Below are 25,633 nucleotides of genomic sequence, written 5' to 3'. Positions count from 1 at the left end.
ATTTGTTAAGCGCTTACTATGTGCCGAGCACTGTTCTAAGCGCTGGGGTAGATACAGGGTAATCAGGTTGTCCCACGGGAGGCTCACAGTTAATCCCCATTTTACAGATGAGGGGACTGAGGCCCAGAGAAGTGAAGTGACTTGCCCACAGTCACACAGCTGACAAGTGGCAGAGCCTGGATTCGAACCCATGACCTCTGACTCCCAAGCCCGTACTCTTTCCACTGAGCCACGCTGCTTCTCAATAAATACTACTGAATGAATGAATGAACAATTCGGCAACAGGCATGGGGGTCCATCTCCCCGCCTTTAGACTCGGAGCTCGTTGCGGGCAGGGATCGTCACCCCTTATTGTTTATTCATTCAGTAGTATTTATTGAGCGCTTCCTATGTGCAGACCACTGTACTAAGCGCTTGGATTGTACAATTCGGGAACAGGTAGAGACGATCCCTGCCCAACGACGGGCTTACAGTCTAATCGGGGGAGACAGACGGACAAAAACAAGACAACTTAGTCACGATAAATAGAATCAAGGGAATGTACACCTCATTAACAAAAAATATAGACACGTTCATTCATTCATTCAATAGTATTTATTGAGCGCTTACTATGTGCAGAGCAATGTCCTAAGCTCTTGGAATGTACAAATCGGCAACAGATAGAGACAATCCCTGCCCATCGACGGGTTTACAGTCTAGTCGGGGGAAACAGACAGACAAAAACAATAGCAATAAATAGAATCAAGGGGATGTACACCTCATTCACAAAATAAATAGGGTAATAAAGATATATACGAATGAGCAAACGAGCACAGCGCTGAGGGGAGGGGAAGGAGCAGAGGGAAAGGGGGCTTAGCTGAGGGGAGGTGAAGGGGGAGCAGAGAGGGAGCAGAGGGAAAAGGGGACGCTCAGTCTGGGAAGGCCTCTTGGAGGAGGTGATTACTGTGGCACTTTCCCAAGCGCTTAGTCCGGTGCTGTGCACACAGGGCGCGCTCAAGAAATGCGATCGGAGAAGCAGCGTGGCTCAGTGGAAAGAGCATGGGCTTTGGAGTCAGGGGTCATGAGTTCGAATCCCAGCTCTGCCACTTGTCAGCTGTGTGACTGTGGGCGAGTCACTTAACTTCTCTGTGCCTCAGTTACCTCATCTATAAAATGGGGATGAAGACCGTGAGCCCCACGTGGGACAACCTGATTCCCCTGTGTCTACCCCAGCGATAAGAACAGTGCTCTGCACATAGTAAGCGCTTAACAAATACCAACATTATTTTTATTATGAATGAATGAATGAATGAATGAATGAATGAATGAATGAATGAATGAATGAATGGAACTCAGGCTCCGGGCGCCCGACCTCAGGCGCCCCAGCGGCCTCGCGGGCCGCTGCGGCTCGGCCTCCCCTCGGAGGCCCCGCCCCTCCCCGCTCCCATTGGACGAGCCCTGACGCTCTGCCTTCCTATTGGCTGGCGCCGGAGGGGAGCGCCCCCTCCCCCCCGCCCAGCGGGCTCGGCGCAGGCGCAGTGGGCGGCCGCTTCAGCACCAGCGCCCGGACAGCGGCGGCGGCGGCGGCGGCGGCGGCGGCGGCATGGACGGTCAGAGCCGGGCCGCCGCCGGCCCGGGGCGAGCCGAGGACCAGCCCTCCGACGCTCAGCGCCGGGCCCCGGACAGCAGCTCCATCGACAGGTAATAATCAGCATCATTATCATAATGATGGGGGGATTCGTTAAGCCCTTACTCGGTGCCAAGCACTGTTCTAAGCGCTGGGAAGGTCATCAGGTTGTCCCACGTGGGGCTCACGGTCTGCATCCCCATTTTCATTCATTCAATAGTATTTATTGAGCGCTTACTATGTGCAGAGCACCGTACCTAGCGCTTGGAATGGGCAATTCGGCAACAGATAGAGACCATCCCCGCCCAGTCTAATCGGCGGGCTTACGGTCTAATCGAGGGAACTGAGGCCCAGAGAAGGGAAGTGACTGGCCCAAGGTCAGGCAGCCGACAAGTGGCGGAGCTGGGATTAGAACCCACGTCCTTTGACTCCCAAGTCCGGGCTCTTTCCCAAGCCACGTCTCATCTCGGGAACCCCCGGGCCCTCCGGGAGACCCCCGCCCCACCCCAACCGCTCCTTTCCCCTCCACCCACTCCCACGTGCAATCACACATACACACGCACACACTCACATGCAATCGCATACACACACACACTCACCTCCCAGAGACATGCACACGCACTCATTAGTACCAGATGGGTATTTGTACGGATGTCTGTTTATCTGTACTGATGTCTGTCTCCCCACCCCCTCTAGACTGTGAGCCCGTTGTGGGCAGGGAATGTCTCTATTGCTGTATTGTACTTTTCAAGCGCTCAGTACAGTGCTCTGCGCACAGTAAGCACTCAATAAATGCGCTTGAATTCATTCGTTCAATCGTATTTATTGAGCGCTGTCTGCAGAGCACTGTACTAAGAGCTTGGGAGACTACAGTGGAACAATAAACAGACAGATGTCATTCATTGATTCAATTGTATTTATTGTACGCTGACTGTGTGCAGAGCACTGTACTAAGCGCTTGGGAAAGTACAGTAAAGCAATAAAGAGAGACGATCCCTGCCCCCAACGAGTTTACGGCCTAGAGGAGCTGACACTCGGGGATGCGAACTCTCTCGGCTAGACTGTAAGCTCGTTGTGGGCAGGGAATGTGTCTGTTTATTGTTATATGGTACTCCTCCAAGCGATTAGTACAGTGCTGTGCACAGAGTCAGCGCTAACCCGCAGACATGCATGTGCACACACCTATCACATTGACACTCCCCGGGGAGACATGAACCCACACCATTACACACCTATCACACGCGGAATAATCAAACTTCTCGAATCTATCTGGGAGTGAGCGTGTGAGGGCGTGTGGTTATAAGAATGAATGAATGTGAGAACGAGCGTGGGTATGAGAATAAGTGTAAGAGGGTAGGAGAGAAAGTCAGCGTGTCCAGGTCGCCGAGCCTGTATCCCTGGTGGGGGAGTGAAGGTGAGGTTGCAGGTGCCTCCAGGTATAACTGGTCACCATGCTGGTCCTGGCGACTTGGGGGCCAGCGGTGCGTGGATGGAAATCTCTGTATTCAACCGCCGCCCACAGAGGTGGGAGAGGATGGAGAGGATGGAGAGGCGGTTATATCCCGAAAGCTTCGGACACCTTGCAACTCCCTCCGACACCCCGTAGCTCCCCAAGGAAACCCTGTCAACGCCCATGGATCCTGGTCATCCCCACTGACCCGTTCTGTGTACTACTAATGTCCGGTGTACCTGCTGATCTGGGAGTGTACCAGCTGCTCCCTGGGCCCACCAGTCTCTCTGGGGTCCGATCTGCTCGGTGTATACTGGACACCTCTATACACTCAACAGTGAGTGAATTGAGTGTCCCCGAAGTCCCATGAGCTGAGATGTCACTGGGGAGTGGGTTGGGGGAAGGAGGAGGGGGTTGCCCTCGGTTTCTAAGCGCTTAGTACAGTGCTTTAGCACACAGTAAGCGCCCAATAAATACGATTGATTGAATGAATGAATGTGGGTTCTCTGTCCTCGGTAAGGATCTGGTTGAAGCCTCCCGGCCCAGTGTGGCTCCTTCCTCTGTCCCTGCCCAGGCCTGTTCCAACCCCGGTGGTCTGGAAGTTCCCAGGAGGGAGGGGGAGAGAATGCTGCCTCTCCTGGAAGCCTGTCGGAGGGAGATGGAGGGAAGCAGGGAGGGCAGAGGGAGGCAGAGTGGGGTGAGGGAAGCCGAGGGGGTAGAGGAGAGCAGAGGAAGGTGTGAGAGATTGAAGGATCAGATGGAGGGAGGCGGAGGGGAAGGAGCGGATAGAGGGAGAGAGACACTAACATTCCTCCTCCTCCCCCCCCCCCCCCCCCGGGGTCCTGGTCCAGCGGGCTCGCTGCCCAGCCTGAGTTAATCATCCCAAAGCGACTCTTATGGGTTCTTCCCTGGCAGGATCCTTCGGGCAGCTGGAGTCTCTCCCACCGAGAGCTGTGGGCAAAGTCCTTCCTACTTAGTCTCGCGAGATCTGGAGGGAGGACGAGCCGGGGGAGGAGGGAGAGGAGGAGTTTGGCCTGGACTTGGCTTCCCAGGGAGAAGGGATGGGGTTGGCAGCTCAGGCAGGGAAGGGGGGTGTGGAGCAGAAGGTGATCACCGTTATGGCCGGAAGATGGACGGGTTGCCAGGTCCTGCCAGATTGGGAGTGTAGCTGCAACTGAAGGAGTGGGCGGGGGGGGGAGATCTCTGGATCCAGGAATGTCGGGAATGGGGTATCTGGAGAGACAGACAGAGCTACAGAGGGTCCCTGGAAAGACAGAGATTCAAGGGGCAGCGTCTCTCAAGAGAGGGACAGAGATACAGAGAGAGGAATCCCCGGAGAGACAGACGCAGGAAGCAGGGTGTCTGGAGGGATGGATCTGCAGGGAGCGGGGTGTCTGGAGAAATGGACAGAGATGCAGGAAGCGGATCTCTGGAAAGACATAGGGAGCGGGGGTATGGAGAACTGGAGATGCAGAAAGCGGGGTCCCTGGAGAGATGGAAAGAGGTACAGGAAGTAGGTCTCTGGAGAAAGTGACAGAGATCCAGAAAGCAGGATGCCCGGAGAGATGGAGGTGCAGAATCCCCAGCGCCAGGGAAGCCGCAGCTGACTGCGAAACCCAAACGGACAGCCGGAAAAAGCGTGGTCTTCTCTCCCACCGGCTCATCTGGTGGGGAGAGAGGAGAGAGGACCCAGTCTGCCCCCGATAAAGGGCCCCTTCCCCTCCAAGGGCTCTAGCCCTAACCCTCTCCTGCACTGCAGTAGCCTGGAGCAGATGGCGTAGGTCCTGCCAAGGGCCACAGACAACCCACGGGGGTAGGGAAATCTTCTCCAGTGCCAGCGGATGAGCTCAGCCGCCCCCAGGCTTCACAATATTCCCGCTCCACCCCCACCCAGCCCTTCCAGGCCCTTGCATCTTAAACCCACGGGCCAATATGGAAGGAGATGATTAAGGGCAGTAACGAAATATCTAGAATTGCTGACCAGTTAAACGGGGCAGATAGATTTTCGTTCATTTTGCTGTACTTTGGAGGGTTAGCCTTGGGTCAACAAGACCGCTGGCAAGATACCCAGGATCCGGGGAGGGGGGGAGGGCCCCTTATTCATCATCATCGTTATCATAATGGTACTTTTTAAACACTTAGTATGTGTCAAGCACCGTTCTAAATACTGGGATAGATAGAAGTTAACTGAGTTGGTCACAGTCCCTGTCCAGAATGGAGCTCACACTCTTAATCCCCGTTTTACAGAGGAGGGAACTGAGGCTCAGAGAAGTGAAGTGACTTGCCAAAGGTCACGCAGCAGGCAGGTGGCAGAGACAGGATTAGAACCCAAGTCCTGGGAGAGGGGGAGGGGAGGCCTGGGGAACCAGGCTAGGGATGCCCGAGGGCCGCGAATGTCCGACCGTGCCCTCCCTCTCTCCTTCTAGGTTCCAGCTGGAAGCCCTGGTCCCAGAGCTGGGCCAGGAATGGAGTTGTCCACTGCACCGCTGCCCGCTGTCCCTGCTCCCCAGTGGGCCCGACCGGCACCCGCAGCCCCAGGCCCAGAGCTCCCCCAAGGCCCCGCACCCTCCCCGCCTCTCCTACCTCCAGACCCAGCAGGAGTGCCGGGGGGTCTTCGCCCCGGGCGGGCCCGGGGACAGGGCCGCCCTCTGCTCCCACCGCTCAAGCCTCAGCCCCTCTCCGGTCCCCTCGCAGCAGGACACCCCCTGGAAGGGTCAGCCCCTGCAACGCCACGTTGTCAGCGTCGGGTGAGGACCAGGCGGGGTGTCCGGGGGGTGGGGAAGGGAGGATTGACCCCCGGGGGCCGGAGGTGGGGGTGAGCTCCTCCTCCCACAGGTCACGAATTTTTTTCCCGTCCACAGGCACGAACGGGCCTTCCGGTTGCCACGGAGGTAGGCATCCCTCCCTCCCCGCCTGCCTACCTCTGTCCCTCCTCCGCCAGGTCCAGCTGGCAAGACCCTTCCTGTCGGCAGCGCCTTCCGCCTGCCCGGAAGCCCTGGGCTCTGGGTTCGGGACACAGGAGCAGGAGCAGAGAAGCTGCGTCCCCCCCCATCCCCTGCTCCACCCTGCCCCTTGCCAGGACCTGCTCCCCCAAACCTCCTCCCTCCCGCTCTCCTCCCTTTCAGCTACTCCCAGCTGATCGCCGAGTGGCCACTGGCCGTGCTACTGCTATGCCTGGCCACCGTCCTGCTGTGCACGCTGGCCGGACTGTTGGGGGGGCGACTGCCCGACTTTTCTCAGCCCCTCCTGGTGAGTATCAGAGGTGGGAAATGCTGATGGAGCCACCGCACACGGTCCCTGCTCTTCCCCACGCCGGGACGGGCGGGTTCGGGGAGAGGCACCCCCTGGGAGGATGACCGGGGTGCCCTCTGGCCTTTCGGACCCTGGGTTTGGGGCGTGGAAGTCGGGGGCACCTCGGGGAGGAGGCAGGCACGGCTGTGGCCTGGGAGTGAGAAGGAAATCAGGCCACGGCTCCCTCGTGTCGGACCACGTCGGGGCAGGGGTGGAGGTTTGCCCCGCTCTGCCAGGCGACTGGCAGTGGGTTCGGGCGGAGGGGCTGGTCGAGGCCTCTCCGCTCCAGAAAGCCCGTCTTCCCGGGGCTCGGACACAGGGCTTCGAGCCACGGGGCACGGACATCGGGCGCAAGCTGGCGGTCTGGCGGACCGTGGAGGACCACACCGGCCCCAGGAAGGCCCTCCTTCTGGCCCCTGACCCCGAGCGGAACAGGTACCCGCTGCGGGGTGGACGGGTGGGTGGGTGGGAGGTGCCCGGGTCCCCGTGATCCCGCCTGGGCCCAAGTTCCAAGTTCCCGGAAAGCGGAATTGGGTCCGGTCTGAGCCCCTTCTGTGTCCGTGGGTGCCCTGCCTTATCCACTCCGTGCCCATATCCGCTCGGTGCCCAGGCCTCGCTCCCCACCCCGTGCTCACTACTCTGCCCCTCGCCCCCTGCCCCACCGTGGGGCGACCGGGCCGCTCTGCCCCGGCCCCAGCTCCCTCGGTCACTTCACCGAGAGCTCCGTCGATGGGGAGGAGCCAGGTCGGACCCAGAGGATGGTGGATCCCGTGGAGGGCAGAGAGCAGGATGGCTTCTTCTGTGGTCCCCCAGGTAATAACAAGAATAATAATAATAATAATAATAATAATAATAACAATGGTATTTCTTAAGCACTTACTACGTTCCAAGCACTGTTCTAAGTGCCGGGGTAGATACAAAGAATCAGATCGGACAGTCCCTGCCCTACATGGGGCACAGGGTCTTATCTCCATTTTACAGATGAGATCACTGAGGCCCAGAGAATGATAATAATAATAACGGTATTTATTAAGCGCTTACTATGTGCCAAGCACCGGTCTAAGCAAGGTCGTCAGGTTGTCCCACGTGGGGCTCACAGTCTTAATCCCCATTTAACAGATGAGGTAACTGAGGCACAGAGAAGTGAAGTGACTTGCCCAAGGTCACGCAGCAAAGTGGTAGCGTTGGGATTAGAACCCCCGTCCTCTGACTCTCAAGCCTGAGCTCTCGCCACTGGGCCACGAGAGCCTCAGTCCCGACCAAACGACAACAGCAACGACAACGACAATAATAATCATAGTTATCTGTTAAGTGTTCACCAAGGGGTAGAGGCAGTACAATCAGCTGGGTCACGGTCCCCGTCCGACATGGGACACCCGATCTACGTAGGCGGGGAGTAGGTATTGCCTCCCCATTTTACAGGTGAGGGAACTGAGGCTCAGAGAAGTTAAGTGACTTGCCCGAGGTCACAAAGCAGGCAAGTCTGGCCGGCCTCGCCCCCGGCTTGCCCTTCGGCGGGGGGCGGGGGGGATGTGGCGGGGGGGGGGAATGATCGATCTTGAACCTGGGCTAAGGACACGGCAGAGAAGTGCCCAGGGGGCATTAGGATAAAGGCTGGGAGATCAGGGAAGGGCCCAGGGGGACGGCTCCTGGAAGTGGAGTGGGGACATTTCTATATTATAATTTATCTATTTCTATTAATGTCTGACTCCCCGACCGGAATATAAATTCACTGCGGGCACGGAACCTGTCTGCCAACTCTACCGTACTGTACTCTCCTTAAGCACTTAGTACCGTGCTCTGAACACGGCGAACCCTCAGTATATGCCACTGATGGTGATGACGATGACGATAAGGGTCAACCCCTGGGCCCCTCACTCCGGGGAGGGGAAGTGGAAGGTGCCAGGAAGCCGTGGGTGGGTGTCCCGGTGGGGGAGGAGATCAAACAGTGGTGTCTATTGAGCACCTACTCTGAGCTCCGGCCCCCGGCCCTCCCCTCCGAGTGCAGGATCCACCCCTCCCCGCCCCCCGAAGGAGGAAGAGTCAGGGGCCTGGAGGCTCCCGAGGGGCTCGGGGCCGGGGCAGAGCCAAGTCGAGGCCGAGCCCACTGTATTTATCAATCGATAGTATTTATCGAGAACCCGCCACGGGCCGGGCGGCGCCCTGAGAGGTTGGCACTGTTGCAGGGAAGAGTTACTCGCAGCTGGTGTTCATGTCCACCACCGCGGGCAGCCTGTGGAACCTGCCAGCCGTTCAGTCCATGTGCCGCCTGGAGGAGGACAAGGTGAGGGGGGCGGGGGCCGGGCGCAAGGGGGCCGGCTCGGGGCGGTGGGTTGGGGGAGAAGGGGAGGGTTGGGGGGGGGGGTCTGGCTCCGGTGGAGGGGAGGGTCCAGAGGGCAGGGGGGAGGCTGGCTCGGGTGGGGGGGCGGACCCTGACTGGGTCGGGGCGGGGGGACCGGAGGGCAGTGGGGAGGCTGACTTGGGATCGGAGCGGATTCGAGGGGACCCATGGGTGGGAGGGGGCGATCTTGTGTTACCCCCACGGAGGTGGGGGGAAGCGCCTTCCCCGGGACCCCCCCCCCCACACACACACACCCGCCCACGCCCCCCGCGCCGCCCTCCAGATCCGCTCCCACGCCCGCTTCGGCGAACTGTGCCAGCGCACCGCAGCCAACGCCTGCTGCCCCAGCTGGTCCCTGGGCAACTACATCGCCGAGCTGCACAACCGCTCCTCCTGCCTGGCGGTGACCCAGGCCGACCTCGCCCGCACCCTGGCGCTGCTGCGGGCCTGCGCCCCCGACTACCACCGCGGGGCCCTGGCACCCGCCTGCCTGGGGCCCGGCCGGAGCCGCCCCCCGCGCTGCGCCCGCTTGCCCGAGAAGTGCGCCCGCGTCGGGGGCACCGTGTACCAGCTCCTCCACTTCCTGGTGGACCGCGATTTCCTGAGCCCCCAGACGGCCGGCTACCAGGTGCCGTCGCTCAAGTACAGCCTCCTCTTCCTGCCCACCCAGAAGGGGGCCTCCATGATGGGCATCTACCTGGACGCGCTGGCCTCGCCGCAGGGCCTGTCGGACAACTTCACCACGGTCACGGGCATGGACCTGGGCCTGAAGGAGCAGCTGTTCCGCCACTACCTGGCCCGAGACCTGGTGTACCCGCTGCTGGCCGTGGGCACCATCTTCCTCAGCGTGGCCCTCTACCTGCGCTCGCTCTTCGTCACCCTCATGGCCCTGCTCGTGGTCCTGGGCAGCCTGCTGGTCTCCTTCTTCCTCTACCGGGTGGCCTTCCGCCTGGCCTACTTCCCCGCGGCCAACCTGGCCGCCGTGGTCCTGCTGAGCCCCGTCTGCGCCAACCACAGCCTGGTCTTCTGCGACCTGTGGAGGCTCAGCCGGGGTCAGCTGCCGCCCGCGGCGGGCCTGGTGCAGCGGGTAGGCCGCACCCTGCGGCCTTTCAGCTACCTGCTGCTCCTGTCCGGGCTGACGTCCAGCGCCGCCTTCTTCGCCAGCTCCCTGAGCCACCTGGCCGCCGTCCGCTGCTTCGCCGTCTACATGGGCACGGCCGTCCTGGTGAGCCTGGCGCTCACGCTCACCTGGCTGCCCTCGTCCATGGTGCTCTACGAGCGCTACCTGGCCCCGGCCTGCGCCGCCCGGGCCGCCCGGGGCGGCGGCGGGGCCCGCAGGCTGGCGCCGGCCCTGGCACTGGCCCGCCGCCGCCGGGCACTGCGCCGGGCGCTGGCGGGCGCCTCGCGGCTGCTCTTCCAGCGGCTGCTCCCCTGCGGGGTCATCAAGTTCCGCTACATCTGGGTGTGCTGGTTCGCCGCGCTGGCGGCCGGGGGGGCCTACATGGCCTGCTTCAGCCCCCGCCTGCGCCTGCCCACCCTGACGCTGCCCGGCAGCCAGCTCTTTCGGCCCGGCCACCCCTTCGAGCGCTTCGACGCCGAGTACCGCCAGCAGTTCGGCTTCGAGCGGCTGCCCCGGGGCGAGGGCGGGCCCATGCCCGTCGCCCTGGTGTGGGGCGTGCTGCCCGTCGACACGGCCGACCCCCTGGACCCCCAAGGCCGGGGCGCCCTGGTGAGGGACCCCGCCTTCGCCGCCGGCGGGACCCAGGCCCAGCGCTGGCTGCTGGCCCTGTGCCACCGGGCCCGGAACCAGAGCTTCTACCGCGCCGAGCCCGACGGCCCGCCCAGCCTGTGCTTCGTCGAGGAGCTGCAGCGCTGGCTGGACGCCCGCCCCTGCTCCACCCCGGCCCCCGGCCCCGGCCCCGGCCCCGGCCCCGGCCCCGGCCCCGGCCCCGGCCCCGACCCCGACCCCTGCTGCGGGCCCGCCCGCTTCCCCCTCGTCCCGAGCCTCTTCCTGCGCTGCCTGCGGCTCATGGCCCAGGAACGGGCCCGGGCCCCCGGCCGGGCCCGGGACCTGGGCCTGCGCTTCGACGCCTCGGGCGACCTGGCCGCCCTCGTCCTGCAGTTCCAGACCACCTTCTGCTACAGCGCCAACTACACCCGCACCCAGCGCTTCTACCGCGCCGTCAGCCGCTGGCTGCGGGACGAGCTGGCCACCGCCCCGCGCGGCCTGCGCAACGGCTGGATGACCGGGCGCCTGGAGGTGAGAAGCGGCCGCGGCCCGGGCCCGCGAGGCAGAAGGACCGGCCTGGCCTTTCGTCCCCGTTCCCTCACTCGTCTGCCCCGGCGGGGGGCAAGTCGCTTCGCCGCTCGGGGGCCTGGGTGACCTCGTCTGGAAAGCGGGGAGCGAGGCCGAGAGCCCCGCCTGGGACGGGGACCGTGTCCAACCCACCCACCTCGGCCCTTAGTTTGGCGCCTGGCACAAAATCGGCGCTTAACAGGTACCGTTCTTATTGGCGTGATTCTTATTCTCCTCTGGGCCTCGGTGACCTCCTCTGGAAAGCGGGGAGCGGGGCCGAGAGCCCCACGTGGGACGGGGACCGTGTCCAACCCACCCACCCCGGCCCTTGGTTCGGTGCCTGGCACCTGATCGGCGCTTACCGTAACCCGTCCTTCTTACTGTCGTCCTTACTCTCCTCTGGAAAGCGGGGAGCGAGGCCGAGAGCCCTCACGAGGGACGGGGACCGCGTCCAACCCGGTCCCCTCGTACCTACCCCAGCGCTTCAGACGGTGCTGGCCACATGAGCAGACGCTCGACTAAGACGACGGTTATCATTAGGTGGGACAGGATCCCCGCCCAACCCGTCTGGCCGGGAGCCCCCCCCCCCCCCCCCCCCCGCCCAGCCCTCGGGAGAGCAGGGCGCTTCCCGGGTAGCACAGTTACCCTCATCTCTTGTCGTTATCATCAGGTGTACAGTCTGCAGCTCAGCCTGAGCACGGAGCCCGGAGCGGTGCTGGGCCTGGCCGTGGCCCTGGCCTTCGCCACCCTCCTGCTGGGCACCTGGAACGTGCCGCTCAGCCTCTTCTCCGTCACGGCCATCGCGGGCACCGTGCTGGTCACGGCCGGCCTGCTGGTCCTGCTGGAGTGGCAGCTGAACGCCGCCGAGTCCCTGTTCCTGTCGGCCGCCGTGGGGCTGTCGGTGGACTTCACGGTCAACTACTGCGTGTCCTACCACCTGTGCCCGCACCCCGACCGGCTGAGCCGCGTGGCCTTCTCGCTGCGCCACATGAGCCGCGCCACGGCCGTGGGCGCCTCGGCCCTGTTCTCGGCCGGGGTCCTCATGCTGCCCTCCACCGTGCTGCTCTATCGCCAGCTGGGCATCTTCCTCCTCACCGTCCGCTGCGTCAGCTGCGGCTTCGCCAGCTTCTTCTTCCAGTCGCTCTGCTGCTTCTTCGGGCCGGAGAGGGGCTGCGGGCCGGTCCTGGGCTCCCGCGGCCCCTTCCCGCGGCCCTCCGCCGCCGAGGAGCCCGGCGGGCCCAGGAGGGGTCGCTCCGGCCGGGGCCCCCTCAGCGCCCCCGGCCCCGCGGCCCCCGACCGGTTGGAGCTGCGCCCCCTGAGCCGGCCCCGCAGCGACAGCTTCGACACCAGCACGGCCACCAGCAAGCTGAGCCACAGGCCCTCCGTGCTGTCCGAGGACCTGCAGGACGGGCCCTGCTGCCCACGGGCCCCCGCCCCCTCCCCGGCCCCGCACACCTCTTCCCCTTACCGGGAGGGCGCCCCCGCCGCCTGGCCCCGGGAGGAGAGGGACCCCGGCCGGGCCCGCACGCGGCCCCCGCCCGCCCGGCCCGCCGGCCCCACGGTGGCCGAGGCCCTCAGGGTCGCGCCCCCGCCCCGCCTCGCCCCCTCGGCCGCCTCCCTGGAGGGGCTCGGGATCTCCGGCCAGGGCGACCCCCGCCCCGCCGCCGACCCTTCCCCCTCCCCTTCTGCGGAAGACGGCCCTCCCTCGCCCTCCCCGGAGAGCCCGTCCTCCGTCCCTTCCCCTTCTCCAGAGGACCCCGCTCCCATTCCCTTCCCGGAGAGCCCCTCCGCCGCCCCCTCCCCTTCTCCAGAGGACCCCGCTCCCTCTCGCTTCCCGGAGAGCCCCTCCGCCGCCCCCTGCCCTTCTCCAGAGGACCCCGCTCTCTCTCCCTCCCCGGAGAGCCCCGCCGCCGCCCCCTCCCCTTCTCCAGAGGACCCCCCTCCCTCGCCCTCCCCAGAAAGCCCGTCCGCCGTCCCTTCCCCTTCCCCAGAGGACCCCGCTCCCTCGGCCTCCACAGAGAGCCCCTCCGCCGCCCCCTCCCCTTCTCCAGAGGACCCCGCTCCCTCGCCCTCCCCAGAGAGCCCCTCCGCCGCCCCCTCCCCTTCTCCAGAGGACCCCGCTCCCTCGCCCTCCCCAGAGAGCCCCTCCCCTTCTCCAGAGGACCCCACTCTCTCTCCCTCCCCAGGAAGCCCCGCCGCCGCCCCCTCCCCATCCCCAGAGAGCCCCTCCGCCGCCCCCTCCCCTTCTCCAGAGGACCCCGCTCCCTCGCCCTCTCCAGAGAGCCCCTCCGCCGCCCACTCCCCTTTCCCAGAGGACCCCTCTCCAGAAAGCCTCTCCGCCGTCCTTTCCCCTTCTCCAGAGGATCCCGCTCCCTCTCCCTCCCCAGAAAGCCCCGCCGCCGCCCCCTCCCCTTCTCCAGAGGACCCCGTTCCCTCTCCCTCCCCAGAGAACCCCTCCGCAGCCCCCTCCCCTCCCGCAGAAGACCCCTCGCCAGAGAGCCCCGCCGCCGGCCCCCCGGCCCCGGAGCGGGGTCAGCTGAACGGCCAGAGGGGCGGCCTGAGGTTGGCCCTGCGAGAAACCGTCTACGACCCGTCCTCGCCCGCCTCCTACCCAAGCGGGTTGTCGCGGAGGGCCCGAGGGGCAGCCGCAGGGGAGGGGCCCGTCGTGCTGCCCAACAGCCAGCCGGACCTGCCGGACGTGTGGCTGCCCAGGACCAGCTCCCCGCCGGCCGGCTACGGCAGCTGAAGCCACCGGCGGCCCGGGCGGGGACGGACGTGGGATCGACCGGAGGCCGGAGCCGGAGTCGGGGCTCTGATCCTCCCCGCGACCCCTGGGGATGCAAGTCGGGTCTCAGCCATCCGCCGGCCTGGGCCCCGCAAGACATCCCACTGCCAGGCGTTGAGTTGGACGATTGGGAAGGAGGAAGACCTCCTGGGAAGCCGCTCGGACGGTGGGTGGGCCCAGTTCCTGGCTCCCGGAGGCCGGAGGGGGTCTCCCCGGCCCGGCCCTGGAGGTCGCAGAGAATGCCCCCTGCCTCAGAAACTACGAGCCTGTACTTTCTCACATTTGGCTGCCACTCGGGGGACCAGGGGGACCTGGAGTGAGGGGGGTGAGGGGGGTGAGGGGTCCGCGGGGCCAGGGGGATGGGCCTCCAGGCGGCCTGCCTGAGGGAGGGTAGCTGCCGAAAGAAATTCAAGGAGAAACAGGAACTAGGCCGGGCGAGGCCTCAGAGCCCTCTCCCAGGATCAACTCCGGGTACCTCGATTTGCCCCCCAGTGTCAGCTGATGCCCTCCGGGCCGACCGTCGTCAAAACTGTGGGATGTGGGATGAACTGGATGTATGCTGTGGGGAGGGCGCTGTATTGGGTGTCTCCTGAGGGCGTTACGGTGTACCATGCACCTACTGTGTGCAGAGCGCTGTCCTGGATCCCGGGGAACCTACGGCTTAAGTGAAAGACACTGCCCCTTGCCCTCAGGTTGATGATGACCGACAAAGGGAGATAAAAGAACACGAATAGCCAACACGGGCCAGGTAAAAGAATGAGAGAGTAGAGATGGATAAAATAAACAGAAATAAGCTATTGAATAAACAGCTGTCCACATTCCGGCTGAATCAGGAATGGGATGGGGATAAGGGGGTTCCCTGAGGAAAATGGGGCTCAGATCTCAGCTATGGGGAGCTGGAGGGCGATTCCAAGATCCTCCTTCACCCAGACCCCAACCAAGGCTTCGCTTTCTGCCTCGGTAACCGTGCAAGCATCCCCACCTTCGGGAAGGAAGGATGGGTTGGTTATACGAGAGAACCGTTGAGAGCTGGGGAATCACTGGCCTTCACCCATCAAGACAGTCATGGAAGAAAAGCAGCAAGGCCGAGTGGATAGAGCATGAGTTTGGGAGTCAGGAGGTCTTGGGTGCTAATTCCGACCCTGCCACTTGTCTGCTGTGTGACCTTGGGCAAGTCACTTCATTTTTCTGTGGCTTAGTCATCTCAACTGTAAAACGGGGATTAAGATTGTGAGTCCCACGTGGGACATGGGCTGCGTCCAATTCGATTAGCTTGTACCTAGCCCAACACTTAGTACAGTAATAGTGGTAATAATAATTCTGGTATTTGTTAAGCACTTACTGTGTGCCAGGCACTCTATAAAGTTCTGGGGTGGATATAAGTGAATGGGGTTGGACACAGTCCCTGTCTCACATGGGGCTCACAGTCTTAATCCCCGTTTTACTGATGAGGAAATTGAGGAATAGAGAAATGAGGTGACTTGCCCATGGTCACATAGCAGACAAATGGCAGAGCCAGAATAAGAAGCCAAGAACTTCTGACTCACAGGCCCAGCCTCCATCCAAGACGTCGTCCTGCTTCTGAATCAGTTACGTTTATTGAGTGTTTAATATTGTTGGTATTTGTTAAGCGATTACTATGTGCAGAGCACTGTTCTAAGCGCTGGGGTAGATACGTTTATTGCGTGCACAGCACTGTACTAAACACTTGAGATGTAGAAGCAGCGTGGCTTAGTGGAAAGAGCACGGGCTTGGGAGTCAGAGGTCATGGGTTCTAATCCCGGCTCCGCCACCTGTCAGCTGGGTGACTTTGGGCAAGTCACTTCACTTCTCTGGGCCTCAGTTGCCTCATCTATAAAATGGGGATGAAGACTGTGAGCCCCAAGTGGGACAACCTGATTACCTTGATTCAACCCCAGCGCTTAGAACAGTGCTCCGCACATAGTAAGCGCTTACCAAATACCAACGTTATTATTATGTGAGAAGCGGCGTGGCTCAGTGGAAAGAGCCCGGGCTGTGGAGTCAGAGGTCATGGGTTCGAATCCCGGCTCGGCCACTTGTCAGCTGGGTGACTGTGGGCAAGTCACTTCACTTCTCAGTGCCTCAGTGACCTCATCTGGAAAATGGGGATGAAAACCGTGAGCCCCACGTGGGACAACCCGATTCCTCTGTGTCTCCCCCAGCGCTTAGAACAGTGCTCGGCACATAGTAAGCGCTTAACAAATACCAACATTATTATTATTATTATTATTAAAAACCAACACGCGCGCGCGCAAAAAAGAGCCTCGCGCCCTCCAGCAGCTTTCCCGGCCACTGAGGGGGCGGGGCCAACTCCGCGTGACGTCACGGGTGCACGACCGCCCCCCCTCCGGCCGGCCGCGGCCGTGCAACATGGCGGCGTCCTGGGTTCCGTCTCCACCACCCCGGTGCCGTACAACATGGCGGCGCCCGGGGCTCCGTCTCCGGCACCCCCGCTGCCGTACAACATGGCGGCGCCCAGGGTTCAGGCCCCCGCCCCTTCCCTCCCCCAGCGGAAGTTTCAATTTAAAACCGGCGGCGGGAGTGAGTGGCAGTTACTAGTGAGTCCGTGGTGAGTGTGCGAGACGGGCTTGGGGGGGAGGGGGTCGTGGGTGGGGGTCTCCCTGGCTGGGGGAGGGGAGAGGCATGGGCGGGGGGGGAGCAGGGCAAGCAGTGTGGCCTAATGGAAATAATAATAATGATGTTGGTATTCGTTAGGCGCTTAGTATGTGCCGAGCACTGTTCTAAGCGCTGGGGTAGACATCGGGGAATCAGGTTGTCCCACGTGGGGCTCACAGTCTTCATGCCCATTTTACAGATGAGGGAACTGAGGCACCGAGAAGTGAAGTGAAATAATAATAATAATGTTGGGATTTGTTAAGCGCTTGCTATGTGCGGAGCACTGTACTAAGCGCTGGGGGAGATACAATAATAATAATGTTGGTATTTGTTAAGCGCTTACTATGTGCAGAGCACTGTGCTAAGCGCTGGGGTAGATACGGGGTCATCAGATTGTCCCGCGTGAGGCTCCCAGTCTTAATCCCCATTTTACAGATGAGGTCACTGAGGCACAGAGAAGTCAAGTGACTTGCCCCCAGTCACACAGTTGACAAGTGGCAGAGTCGGGATTCGAACCCATGATCTCTGACTCCCAAGCCCGTGCTCTTTCCACTGAGCCACGCTACAAGGTCATCAGGTTGTCCCATGTGGGGCTCCCAGTCCCCATTTTACAGATGAGGGAACTGAGGCACCTAGAAGTGAAGTGACTTGCCCCAAGTCACACAGCTGACAAGCGGCGGAGTCGGAATTAATAATGATAATGTTGGTATTTGTTAAGCGCTTACTATGTGCAGAGCACTGTTCTAAGCGCTGGGGGAGATACAGGGTCATCAGGTGGTCCCACGGGAGGCTCCCAGTCTTCATCCCCATTTTCCAGATGAGGGAACTGAGGCCCGGAGAAGTTTAGTGACTTGCCCACAGTCACACAGCTGACAAGTGGCAGAGCCGGGATTCGAGCTCATGACCTCTGGCTCCCAAGCCCGGGCTCTTTCCACTGAGCCACGCTGCTTCTCCAGAGCATGGCCTTTAGAGTCGGAGGCCGTGGGTTCTAATCCCGACTCCGCCGCTTGTCTGCGGTGACCTTGGGCATGTCACTTACCTTCTCTCTGCCTCAGTCGCCTCATCTGTAAAATGGAGGTGAAGACTGGGAGCCCCACGTGGGACAACCTGATCACCTTGTATCCCCCCAGCGCTTAGAACAGTGCTTTGCACATAGTAAGCGCTTAACAAATACCACCATTATTATTCTCTGCGCCCCAGATAAGTGCAAAATGGGGATTAAGACCGTGAGCCCCACGTGGGACGACCTGCTGACTCCCCCAGCTCTTAGAACAGTGCTTGGCGTAGAGTGAGCGCTTAACAAGTGCCATCATTATTATTTGGAGACCTGAACTGTTCCCCGGCCCCGCCGTCTCTCCTCTCCCCCCCTGCGATGGACGGTGAGGAGGGGTCTTGTTCCCTGCAGCTCCGGCCCCGTTCGGACCGGGATGGCCAAGTCTAAAATCCCCGTGTTCAACTTTCACCCGGCGGGAGGCCTCCCGGAGGACCCCCCGGCGGCGGCGGCCACCACCAAGTGGAAAGCCCCGGCCTTCAGCTTCCAGCTCCCCGTCATCCTCGCAGGTCAGAGCCAGGCCCGGGGCCTGGGGCGGGGGGGGGGGCGAGGGAGAAGCCGCAGCCCAAGGACTTGCCTGTGGTCACTCGGTCAATCAGTAAGCGCTCAGTAAATAATATTGAACGAATGAATGAATTGTATGTACTGAGCGCTTACTGTGAACTGAGCGTTGTCCATCAGTCATATGTATTGAGTGCTTACTGTGTGCAGACCACAGTCACACGTATTGAGCGCCAACTGTGCACAGAGCACTGTCAGTCGTATGTGCTGAGCGCTTTCTGTGTGCGGAGCACGGTCAGTCCTATGTATCGAGCGCTTACTGTGTGCACAGCAGTCAGTCACCTGTACTGAGCGCAAACTGCACAGAGCACTGTCAGTCGTATGTGCTGAGCGCTTACGGTGTGCAGAGCACTGTCAGTACGTCAAGTGTATGTGTTGAACGCTACGCAAAGAGGACAATCAGGCAGTCGGCCTTATGTATTCAAGCGCTTAGTACAGGGCCAAACGCTCAATACATACGATTGAATGAACGAGCGCTTCCTGTGGAAAGAGCCCTGTATGTATTGAGTGCTCACGGTGCCCAGAGCCCTGTCAGTCAGCCCTATGTACCGAGTGCTTACGGTGTGCAGAGCACTTTGTTAGTCAACTATATGTACTGAGTGCTTATTGTATGTAGAGCACCGTCACTCAGCTGTGTCTATTGAGTGCTTACTGTGTGCAGAGCATTGCGCTAAACACTTGGCAGAGTATAACACTAAGATTCTCTGCCACGGTGGGATTACATTCTAGACGGGGAGACAGACATTAATATCCGTAGTAACAATTATAGATATGGACGTAAGTGCTGTGGGAGGGACGAATAACGGAGTGGATAGAAAGGCCTGGGAGTCAGAAGGACCTGGGTTTTAATTCTGCTCTGCCACTTGTCTGCTGTGTGACCCTTGGTCAAGTTGCTTCATTTCTCGGTGCCCGTTGCTTCATCTGTAAAATGGGGATTAAGATTGCCGGCCCCAGATGGGACTGGACTGTGTCCAACCTGATTAGCTTGTAGCTACCTTAGCGCTCAGTACAGTGCCTGGCACAGTGCTTAACAAATGCCATTAAAAAAAATCTTAGGGCAAGGGTAACGCAGAAGGGAAAGAGAGAAGAGGAAATGAGGGTGACTGATGGATTGAGATGGTGGGGTTTGGGGAATCGGGGACTACTTGATGGAGGAAGTGTGGGGCGTTGAACATGGGGAGAGCTGAGGTCTCTGAGGGAGGAGGGAGTTCCAGACGTGGAGTGGCAGGGAGCGGCATGAGAGGAGGGAGATGGGGAGAACCGAACGAGGTGCGGTCAAAGGGTGAGCTCAGGAGGGACGGAGAGAGTGAGCCGGGGCGTGGTGGGCAAAGAGAGTGGATCTGTGAGAAGGGGAGAGCTGGGCTGCTGTTCATTCATTCAATAGTATTTATTGAGCGCTTATGTGCAGAGCACTGTTCTAAGCCCTTGGAATGTACAAATCGGCAACAGAGAGAGCCAACCCCTGCCCATCGACGGGCTTACAGTCTAGAGTGGGAGAGGTGAGGGGGCGAAATGCCAAAGGCCACTTGTGGCTCCTGCAGAATTAAATTGGAAATCTGAGCAAGAACCGTTGCCTCCGAAGGGCTGCTTGGATACGTCCGCTCTTGCCACTTGGAGGGAGTGGCTCCTCTTTCCCAACGTCGTCCCAGCGTCGGGGCAGGGCTTCCCCCGCCACCCCCGGGGCCAGAGACCGGGGTCCACCCTCAGGCGCCGAGGGTCCCGGTCCTGGGAGCCCCGGGCGGGCTCGGGTGAGCAGCAGGGATCTGGAGGGGCAGAAGTTCACAGGAAGTGGGTGGGTGTAGAGATGACAAACCTGGGTCCAATCCACCATCTGGCCGAGCCCAGGTCCAGCATGGGATTGTGGCAGATGGGCACTGAGTCCTGAGGACTCCTGGGAGTTGTAGTTTCCTATAATATTAGTATTTATTAGGCGCTTATTGTGTGCAGAGCACGTACTTAGTGCTGGGAGAGAATACACCGGAAGGACAACTCTGTGTGCGGGTACATGTTAGCACCCCAGCTACTTCCCTTTAAAAGGACACCTAATAATAATAATGTGGTATTTGTTAAGCGCTTACTATGTGCAAAGCACTGTTCTCAGCGCTGGGGAGATAGAAGGCGATAAGGTTGTCCCACGCGGGGCTCACAGTTTTTAATTCCCATTTTACAGACGAGGTAACTGAGGCACAGAGAAGTCACCTACACACACACATCCTCCCCAAAAAATGCGAGTGGGGATTTTCGGGGTGTCGGAACTCAGTCCACATGTGCTTTGGGTAGGCCCGCTTGGCCCTGTGGTCTCAGCGTGGTGCGGAGGGGGTGAAGGGGGGCTCCCCGGGTTGGAGCGGTTGGGTCTACCGCGCCCGTTCCACCTGGGAGCCTGTGGGTAGGCCCTCTCAGCGTCCATCCCTCCTGGTCTGTCCCTTCCAGACGCCCAGCCCCGAGGTCCCGTTCCAGCTGCTTCCAAGAAGCCGTGTCTCTCCAAGCCGGGAGAGGGGGACGGCAGCAAGGCAAATAACCCGGCGGGGCCCGAGAGCTTCCGAGCCGCCGCTCAGAGGTGAGAGGCGGGGCTGGGGAGGGAATGGGGGTGCTGCACCTACTGCTGGGTGGTGGAGTTGAGGGGGGACAGTGGACAAGCCCCCAGGCCATGTGAACTTCTGGACTTGTCAGCTGTGTGACTGTGGGCAAGTCACTTCACTTCTCTGTGCCTCAGTTACCTCATTTGTAAAATGGGAATTAAGACTGTGAGCCCCACGTGGGACATCCTGATTCCCCTGTGTCTACCCCAGTGCTTAGAACAGTGCTCGGCACATAGTAAGCGCTTAACAAATACCAACATTAATTAATTAATTGGACTGAGCAGTGGGCCTGGGATCTGGGTCAGCTGCCCTGACCACCACTGACCAGCTGTATGCCCTTGGACAGCTCAGTTAACCTTCCTTGACCTCAGTTTCCCCCATCTCTGAAATGAAGACAAGATACCCATCCCCCCACCTCTTAGCTTACTAGCCCCGGGTGGGGCGGGGACCGTGCCAGCTCCGATACGTAGTCTACCCCAAGACTTAGCATGGTGTTTGGCATAGAGTAGGCGTTTAATAAATACCAGCGCAAACAAGAGCCGAGTCCAATCTAGTTATCGCAGTCATTCAGTTGTGGTATTTATCCAGCAGCTAGTGTGCAAAGCACTGTACTGAGCGCTTGGGAGAGGCCAGTAGAATTAGGTCCCTGCCCTCAAAAAGTTTAAAAAATCGAGCAAATTTTAAAATGTCTCTGATAGAAAGAAGGCAAAGTGGATCTTTTCATGAATTAGTGCTTTAGTATTAGGGAATGGAAGATATGGACACAAGCGCTATTGGAATTGTGTCTGTATCTAGTCCAGTGCTGGGCCCAGTGCTTGGCGCGGGCCAAGCACTTCATAAATTGCATGATTCTAGTGCAATGGACAGACAGGGGGCTCCTAGGGTTGCCCCTGCATGTTCCAGAGTAGCTCCCCGAGGCAGCCTTGGGGCCCCAGTGAATGAATTTTGTGCATCAAAGAAGGCCCAGAACCATCTGGTCCCGCTCCGGCTCCCCCAGGGGATTCTGGGGTGGGGTAGACCGACTTCCCCGACAGAGACCTCCAGGACTTTCCTGGGTTCAACCTTACTCGCACTTTCCTAATTCCCTCCAGGCTGAAAAAGGGGGCCGACCCTGGTCTAAAGAAGATCAGCAGGAGAGGGTGAGTCCCCGGCGGGTGTTGACAGGGAAGAAAGTCTCTTAAGAAACCCCATGTTGGGAGGCGGGAGGCTCGGGTTTCAGTGCCCATTTCTGCCACTCCCACGTGACTTTGATCCAGGCGCTTATCCTCTCCGAGGCTGTGGGAGGGAATGTGCGTCCCTCCGAACTCCCATGAAGGTGGGGGCTCGGGGGGAAAGCTCCCGCTAAGTCTGGGCCCTGTCTTCATCATCGTGTCCCCCACCACAACCAGCTACCGTCCCCCGAGCCGGAACAGGCCCGAGGAATCGCTCACGGACAAGAACCGGCTCCTGGAGGCGGCCAACCAGCAGCTCCGTCTACAGCTGGCTGAGACACAGGTACGGGGCCGGGGGCGGACCCCCGCTCAGTGAGGCGCGGGCCACGGCGGCCAGAGAGGAGGGGGTGGGGGACTGAAGCAGACGGTGCGGTGCCCCGGCAGGGCCTCCTGAGGGAAGTGACGGAGAAGAAGGAATTGCTGGAGAGTTTTCAGGACCGCTGCCTGGCCATCCTGGAGAGCCGCAGTATCGACCCAGGTGAGGACCCTCCTCCCCCGACCCCCGGCTCGATTATTCCCTCGCCGGTCCGGCCTTGGGTTTCCCAAGACCCCACCTCTCCGCCTCGTCTCCGGTCTTGGGACCTTCACCTCGGGACCTAGAGAGTCCTTGGGCTCCGGCGCAGCGGGAGGAGGCGGGACTCGAGCCGGGGGGGGCGGGGGACGTGAATAGAGGAGGAAACCAACAAAAGGACCCCCGACTAACAACCCTAATGGGTTTCCTCCTCCCCCAGTCACAGGCCAACAGATCCTGGAGGAGCTGAAAGAGAGGACCTCGTGTCAGGCAGAGAGCGCGGTGAGGGGCGAGGGGGCTCGGTGGAGGAGGGGGACGTCTGGGGGGACGCAGGGGGCAGCTCGACCGACCCACCCCTTCATCTTCCAGTCGCTGATGGACTCTCTGATGGCCGAGCTGAGGCTGTTCAATCAGACCGTCGCGAAGCAGAGGGAGGAGGTGAAGGTGAGGATTCCGGCGGCCCCTTTGCTCCTTCCTCTCCGTCCGCGTTCCACCCTCCCAGCCGGCCGAGCTCCCAGCTGGGCCGGGGCCCTGAAGAGCAGGTGTCCCAATTGATCGGTGATATTGAGTGCTCACTGTGTTCAGCGCGCTGTACGAAGCGCTCGGGAGAGTACGGTACCACAGAATTAGCAGACGTGTTCCCTGCCCGTAAGGAGGTCACCGTCTGCCTGGGCCCCGTCACCCAACACGTAGGGGTCGAACTTGGGGCTCGCAGGGGGTCCGCTCCTCTGCGGAACCTCGGTGCGTGAAGCTGGGCCCGCAAAAGTGACTCTCCCTTTGGTGATTGGGATCAGAGCTGTCCACCAAACTAAAGCCAGAGCTGCTCCTGGGATGCACCCGTCCTGGGCTAACACGCTCCTTGGAAGCGTAGGCAGAGATGTCGTATTGGAATCCGGCCACTTTTTCCTAATCCGAGGCTCTCCAAGGGCGTATCTCCCACGTCCTAGCAGAGCTGCCCGTCCAGCCCCTCGAGGGCTCTTCCCCGCTGCCGAGGCCCGGGGGGCCACCGCGGGGGCTCGCCGGATTCAGGGCTTCCTACTGACCAGCCAGGCCTGGATGTCCGCTGCCGGCGTACCCGGTCTGCAGTAGGGGGGACAAGGGCGGCGGTCGGGGGGAAACCGACTACCACCCTCCTTCCCGGAGAGACAGGAGGCGGTCTCGACGGTTCTCTCCTCCCAGGCGGCGAAGGCCAATTTAGCCAAGGCCGCAGAGGAGAGGACCCACTTCCTGGAGAAACAGGCCACGTTCGGCAGCAGAATGGATGATGTGACGGCCGTGTTGGAGCAAATGGAGCAGCTGCTGAGGCTGTGAGGAGCCGGGGCGGACCGTCAGGACCAGCCCGCCCAAACCGGGCGGGCGGGAGGGGACCAACCTGGAGCCCCAGGGCCAGACTGGTGGGGCTGACTTGGCAGTCCCGCGTCCCAGCCACCCATCCCCCACCCCAGCTCCACCCCCAAGTTGGGACGCCCTCTCTTTGCCCCCCCAGCTGGGGTGGCGAGGGACTGAAACCCTGCACAAACTTGACTCCAAGGCCGGGGCAGTTTGGAATGCCAGTGACGCTGTTCTTCCGCCCCGAGCCTTCCCCGCTAGGGCCGAGAGGCTACCGGGCCTGCCGCCGGGCCCGGTCTCGTTTCCGTTTTAGCCAATAAAGCTGTTTTGCCTCCGTCAGCCCCCCGACTGGCACGGTGAAAAAGGCCAACGGTTTACTCCGACCTCCTCCCCCAGCCGAGGCGAAGGGCCTCCGGGTTCCCTAGGCCAGAACTTCGAACCCCAATCTCCCTATCGGCGGCCGGGGGGAACACGCCCCCGCTGCCCCTAACCAGCCGGGCTGGGTGCGAGAAGTCGGCCTACTGGTTCTGTGGCTTTTTCCGGACAGCTGCCTGGGGAGGGAGATGGCCCCAGTTGACACAACAGGTATGTAGTTTGAGCACCCTCTGCTCTCCGAACCTGTGAAATGTGGATTTATAGCGCTGGGGCAGGTGTCAAAACGTTCATGGGTGGAGAGGAGGGCCCCTCTTAGGCCCCCCTCTTCTTCCCTTTGCCCACTTTCTCCTCCCCCATCCCTCCCTGCCTTTTTACAGTGGGAGTTCCTCAAGCTCCAGTTCTGTCTCGGTCTTCTCACCTCCTCATAGAAAGCTCATCTGCTCCCCCCTCCTGGGGTCTGATTTTCCGATCTGATCACCCCTCTGACCTAGTCTCTTTTTGTAAATATCTAAAACAGATTCCTCTTTTTTTTTTTTTTTTTTAAGACCCTCTCCCCTTAATTCCCATTACAGTTAACACCACCCCCACCTTGGTGTCACTTTAGCCTCTTCCCCACCCCCTTCCCCACAACTGTGAACTCAAAATCCCTGCAGAACTGCCCACTCCAATTCTCAGATCTGCCTTTCCCTATTCGGTAGTGTCGCCTAGCGGAAAGAGCACGGGCCTGGGAGTTGGGGGAGCTGGGTTCTAATCCTGGCTCTGTCACTTGCCTGCTATGTGACCTTGGGCAACCCGCGTAACCTCTCTGTACCTGATCTCTCGGTCCTTAGTACAGTGCTCTGCACACAGTAAGCGCTCAATAAATACAATTCATTCAGCGAATGAATCTAGTAAATGCCGACCGAATGGGCTCTAGACTGTGAGCTAGATATGGGCAGGGACTGTCTGTTATATTGTACTCTCCCAAGTGCTTAGGGCAGTGCTCTGCGCACAGCACCCAATAAATATAATTAAGTTTATGTACCCGTTCTCCCCATCAGACCCTGACCTACATATGAAGGAATGTCAGACCTGATTATCTTGTATCTTCAGCACCTGGTACGATTGCTTAACAAATACCATTCTTAATAATTATTATTTTATTACTCTTGCACCCGCCCCCATGCTGCTCTTCCCCTCTCTGGCCTTTCCGCACCTTCCTTCCTTCCGTTTCTTCCCTCCGGCCTACCCGAACCCGGCTCCCGGACTTTCCTCTCACTCCGGGTGTTGAGCTGATTCGTACGCTGCCAACCGGCTTGCTTTATTATAGCCTGACCCCTCTCTCTAATTCTATTCTAATGGAACTCCCATTTCTTCCTAAAATAAAGGCAGGCCCAGAAACTCTGTTAAACGTCGGCGTTTATTGAGTGCTTACTGTGTGGGCAGAGCAGTTTACTAAGTGTGTGGGGAAAGTGCAATACAAAGAAGTTGGTTAGACACATTCCCTGCCCCCAAGGATCTTACAGTCTAGCGGGGAGACGGCATAAATTACGGACATGGACGTGCGTGAACTCTCAGGTCCCTTTTCTTCTTGGCTTTTGTGGTACTGTGCCAAGGCCGGGTGCCGGTGT

The 25,633-nt window shown here is 60.4% G+C and overlaps 2 protein-coding genes across 2 annotated transcripts; both read left to right on the top strand.

Annotated features, from left to right (window-relative positions):
* Positions 1-1,580: 1,580 nt before the first annotated feature.
* Positions 1,581-14,575, top strand: DISP2 (dispatched RND transporter family member 2). The gene is made up of 10 exons (XM_029077409.1): positions 1,581-1,680; positions 5,483-5,803; positions 5,918-5,947; positions 6,182-6,305; positions 6,667-6,782; positions 7,045-7,160; positions 8,534-8,631; positions 8,972-10,948; positions 11,655-12,507; positions 13,447-14,575. Exons 1-10 carry the CDS (start codon positions 1,583-1,585, stop codon positions 13,728-13,730), a joined length of 4,017 nt encoding a protein of 1,338 aa, XP_028933242.1. The 5' UTR covers positions 1,581-1,582; the 3' UTR covers positions 13,731-14,575.
* A 1,632-nt stretch (positions 14,576-16,207) lies between these two features.
* Positions 16,208-24,012, top strand: KNSTRN (kinetochore localized astrin (SPAG5) binding protein). Its single transcript, XM_029077408.2, has 9 exons — positions 16,208-16,359; positions 17,812-17,966; positions 20,449-20,575; positions 21,689-21,736; positions 21,986-22,091; positions 22,193-22,286; positions 22,540-22,601; positions 22,689-22,763; positions 23,499-24,012. Exons 1-9 carry the CDS (start codon positions 16,208-16,210, stop codon positions 23,628-23,630), a joined length of 951 nt encoding a protein of 316 aa, XP_028933241.1. The 3' UTR covers positions 23,631-24,012.
* The last annotated feature ends 1,621 nt before the right edge of the window (positions 24,013-25,633 follow it).

This window comes from Ornithorhynchus anatinus, chromosome 13 (genome assembly GCF_004115215.2).
Source record: "Ornithorhynchus anatinus isolate Pmale09 chromosome 13, mOrnAna1.pri.v4, whole genome shotgun sequence".
Classification (NCBI taxonomy): domain Eukaryota; kingdom Metazoa; phylum Chordata; class Mammalia; order Monotremata; family Ornithorhynchidae; genus Ornithorhynchus; species Ornithorhynchus anatinus.
The sequence above is the reverse complement of the archived record's forward strand: the minus strand, read 5'-3'. Positions and strand labels throughout refer to the sequence as shown.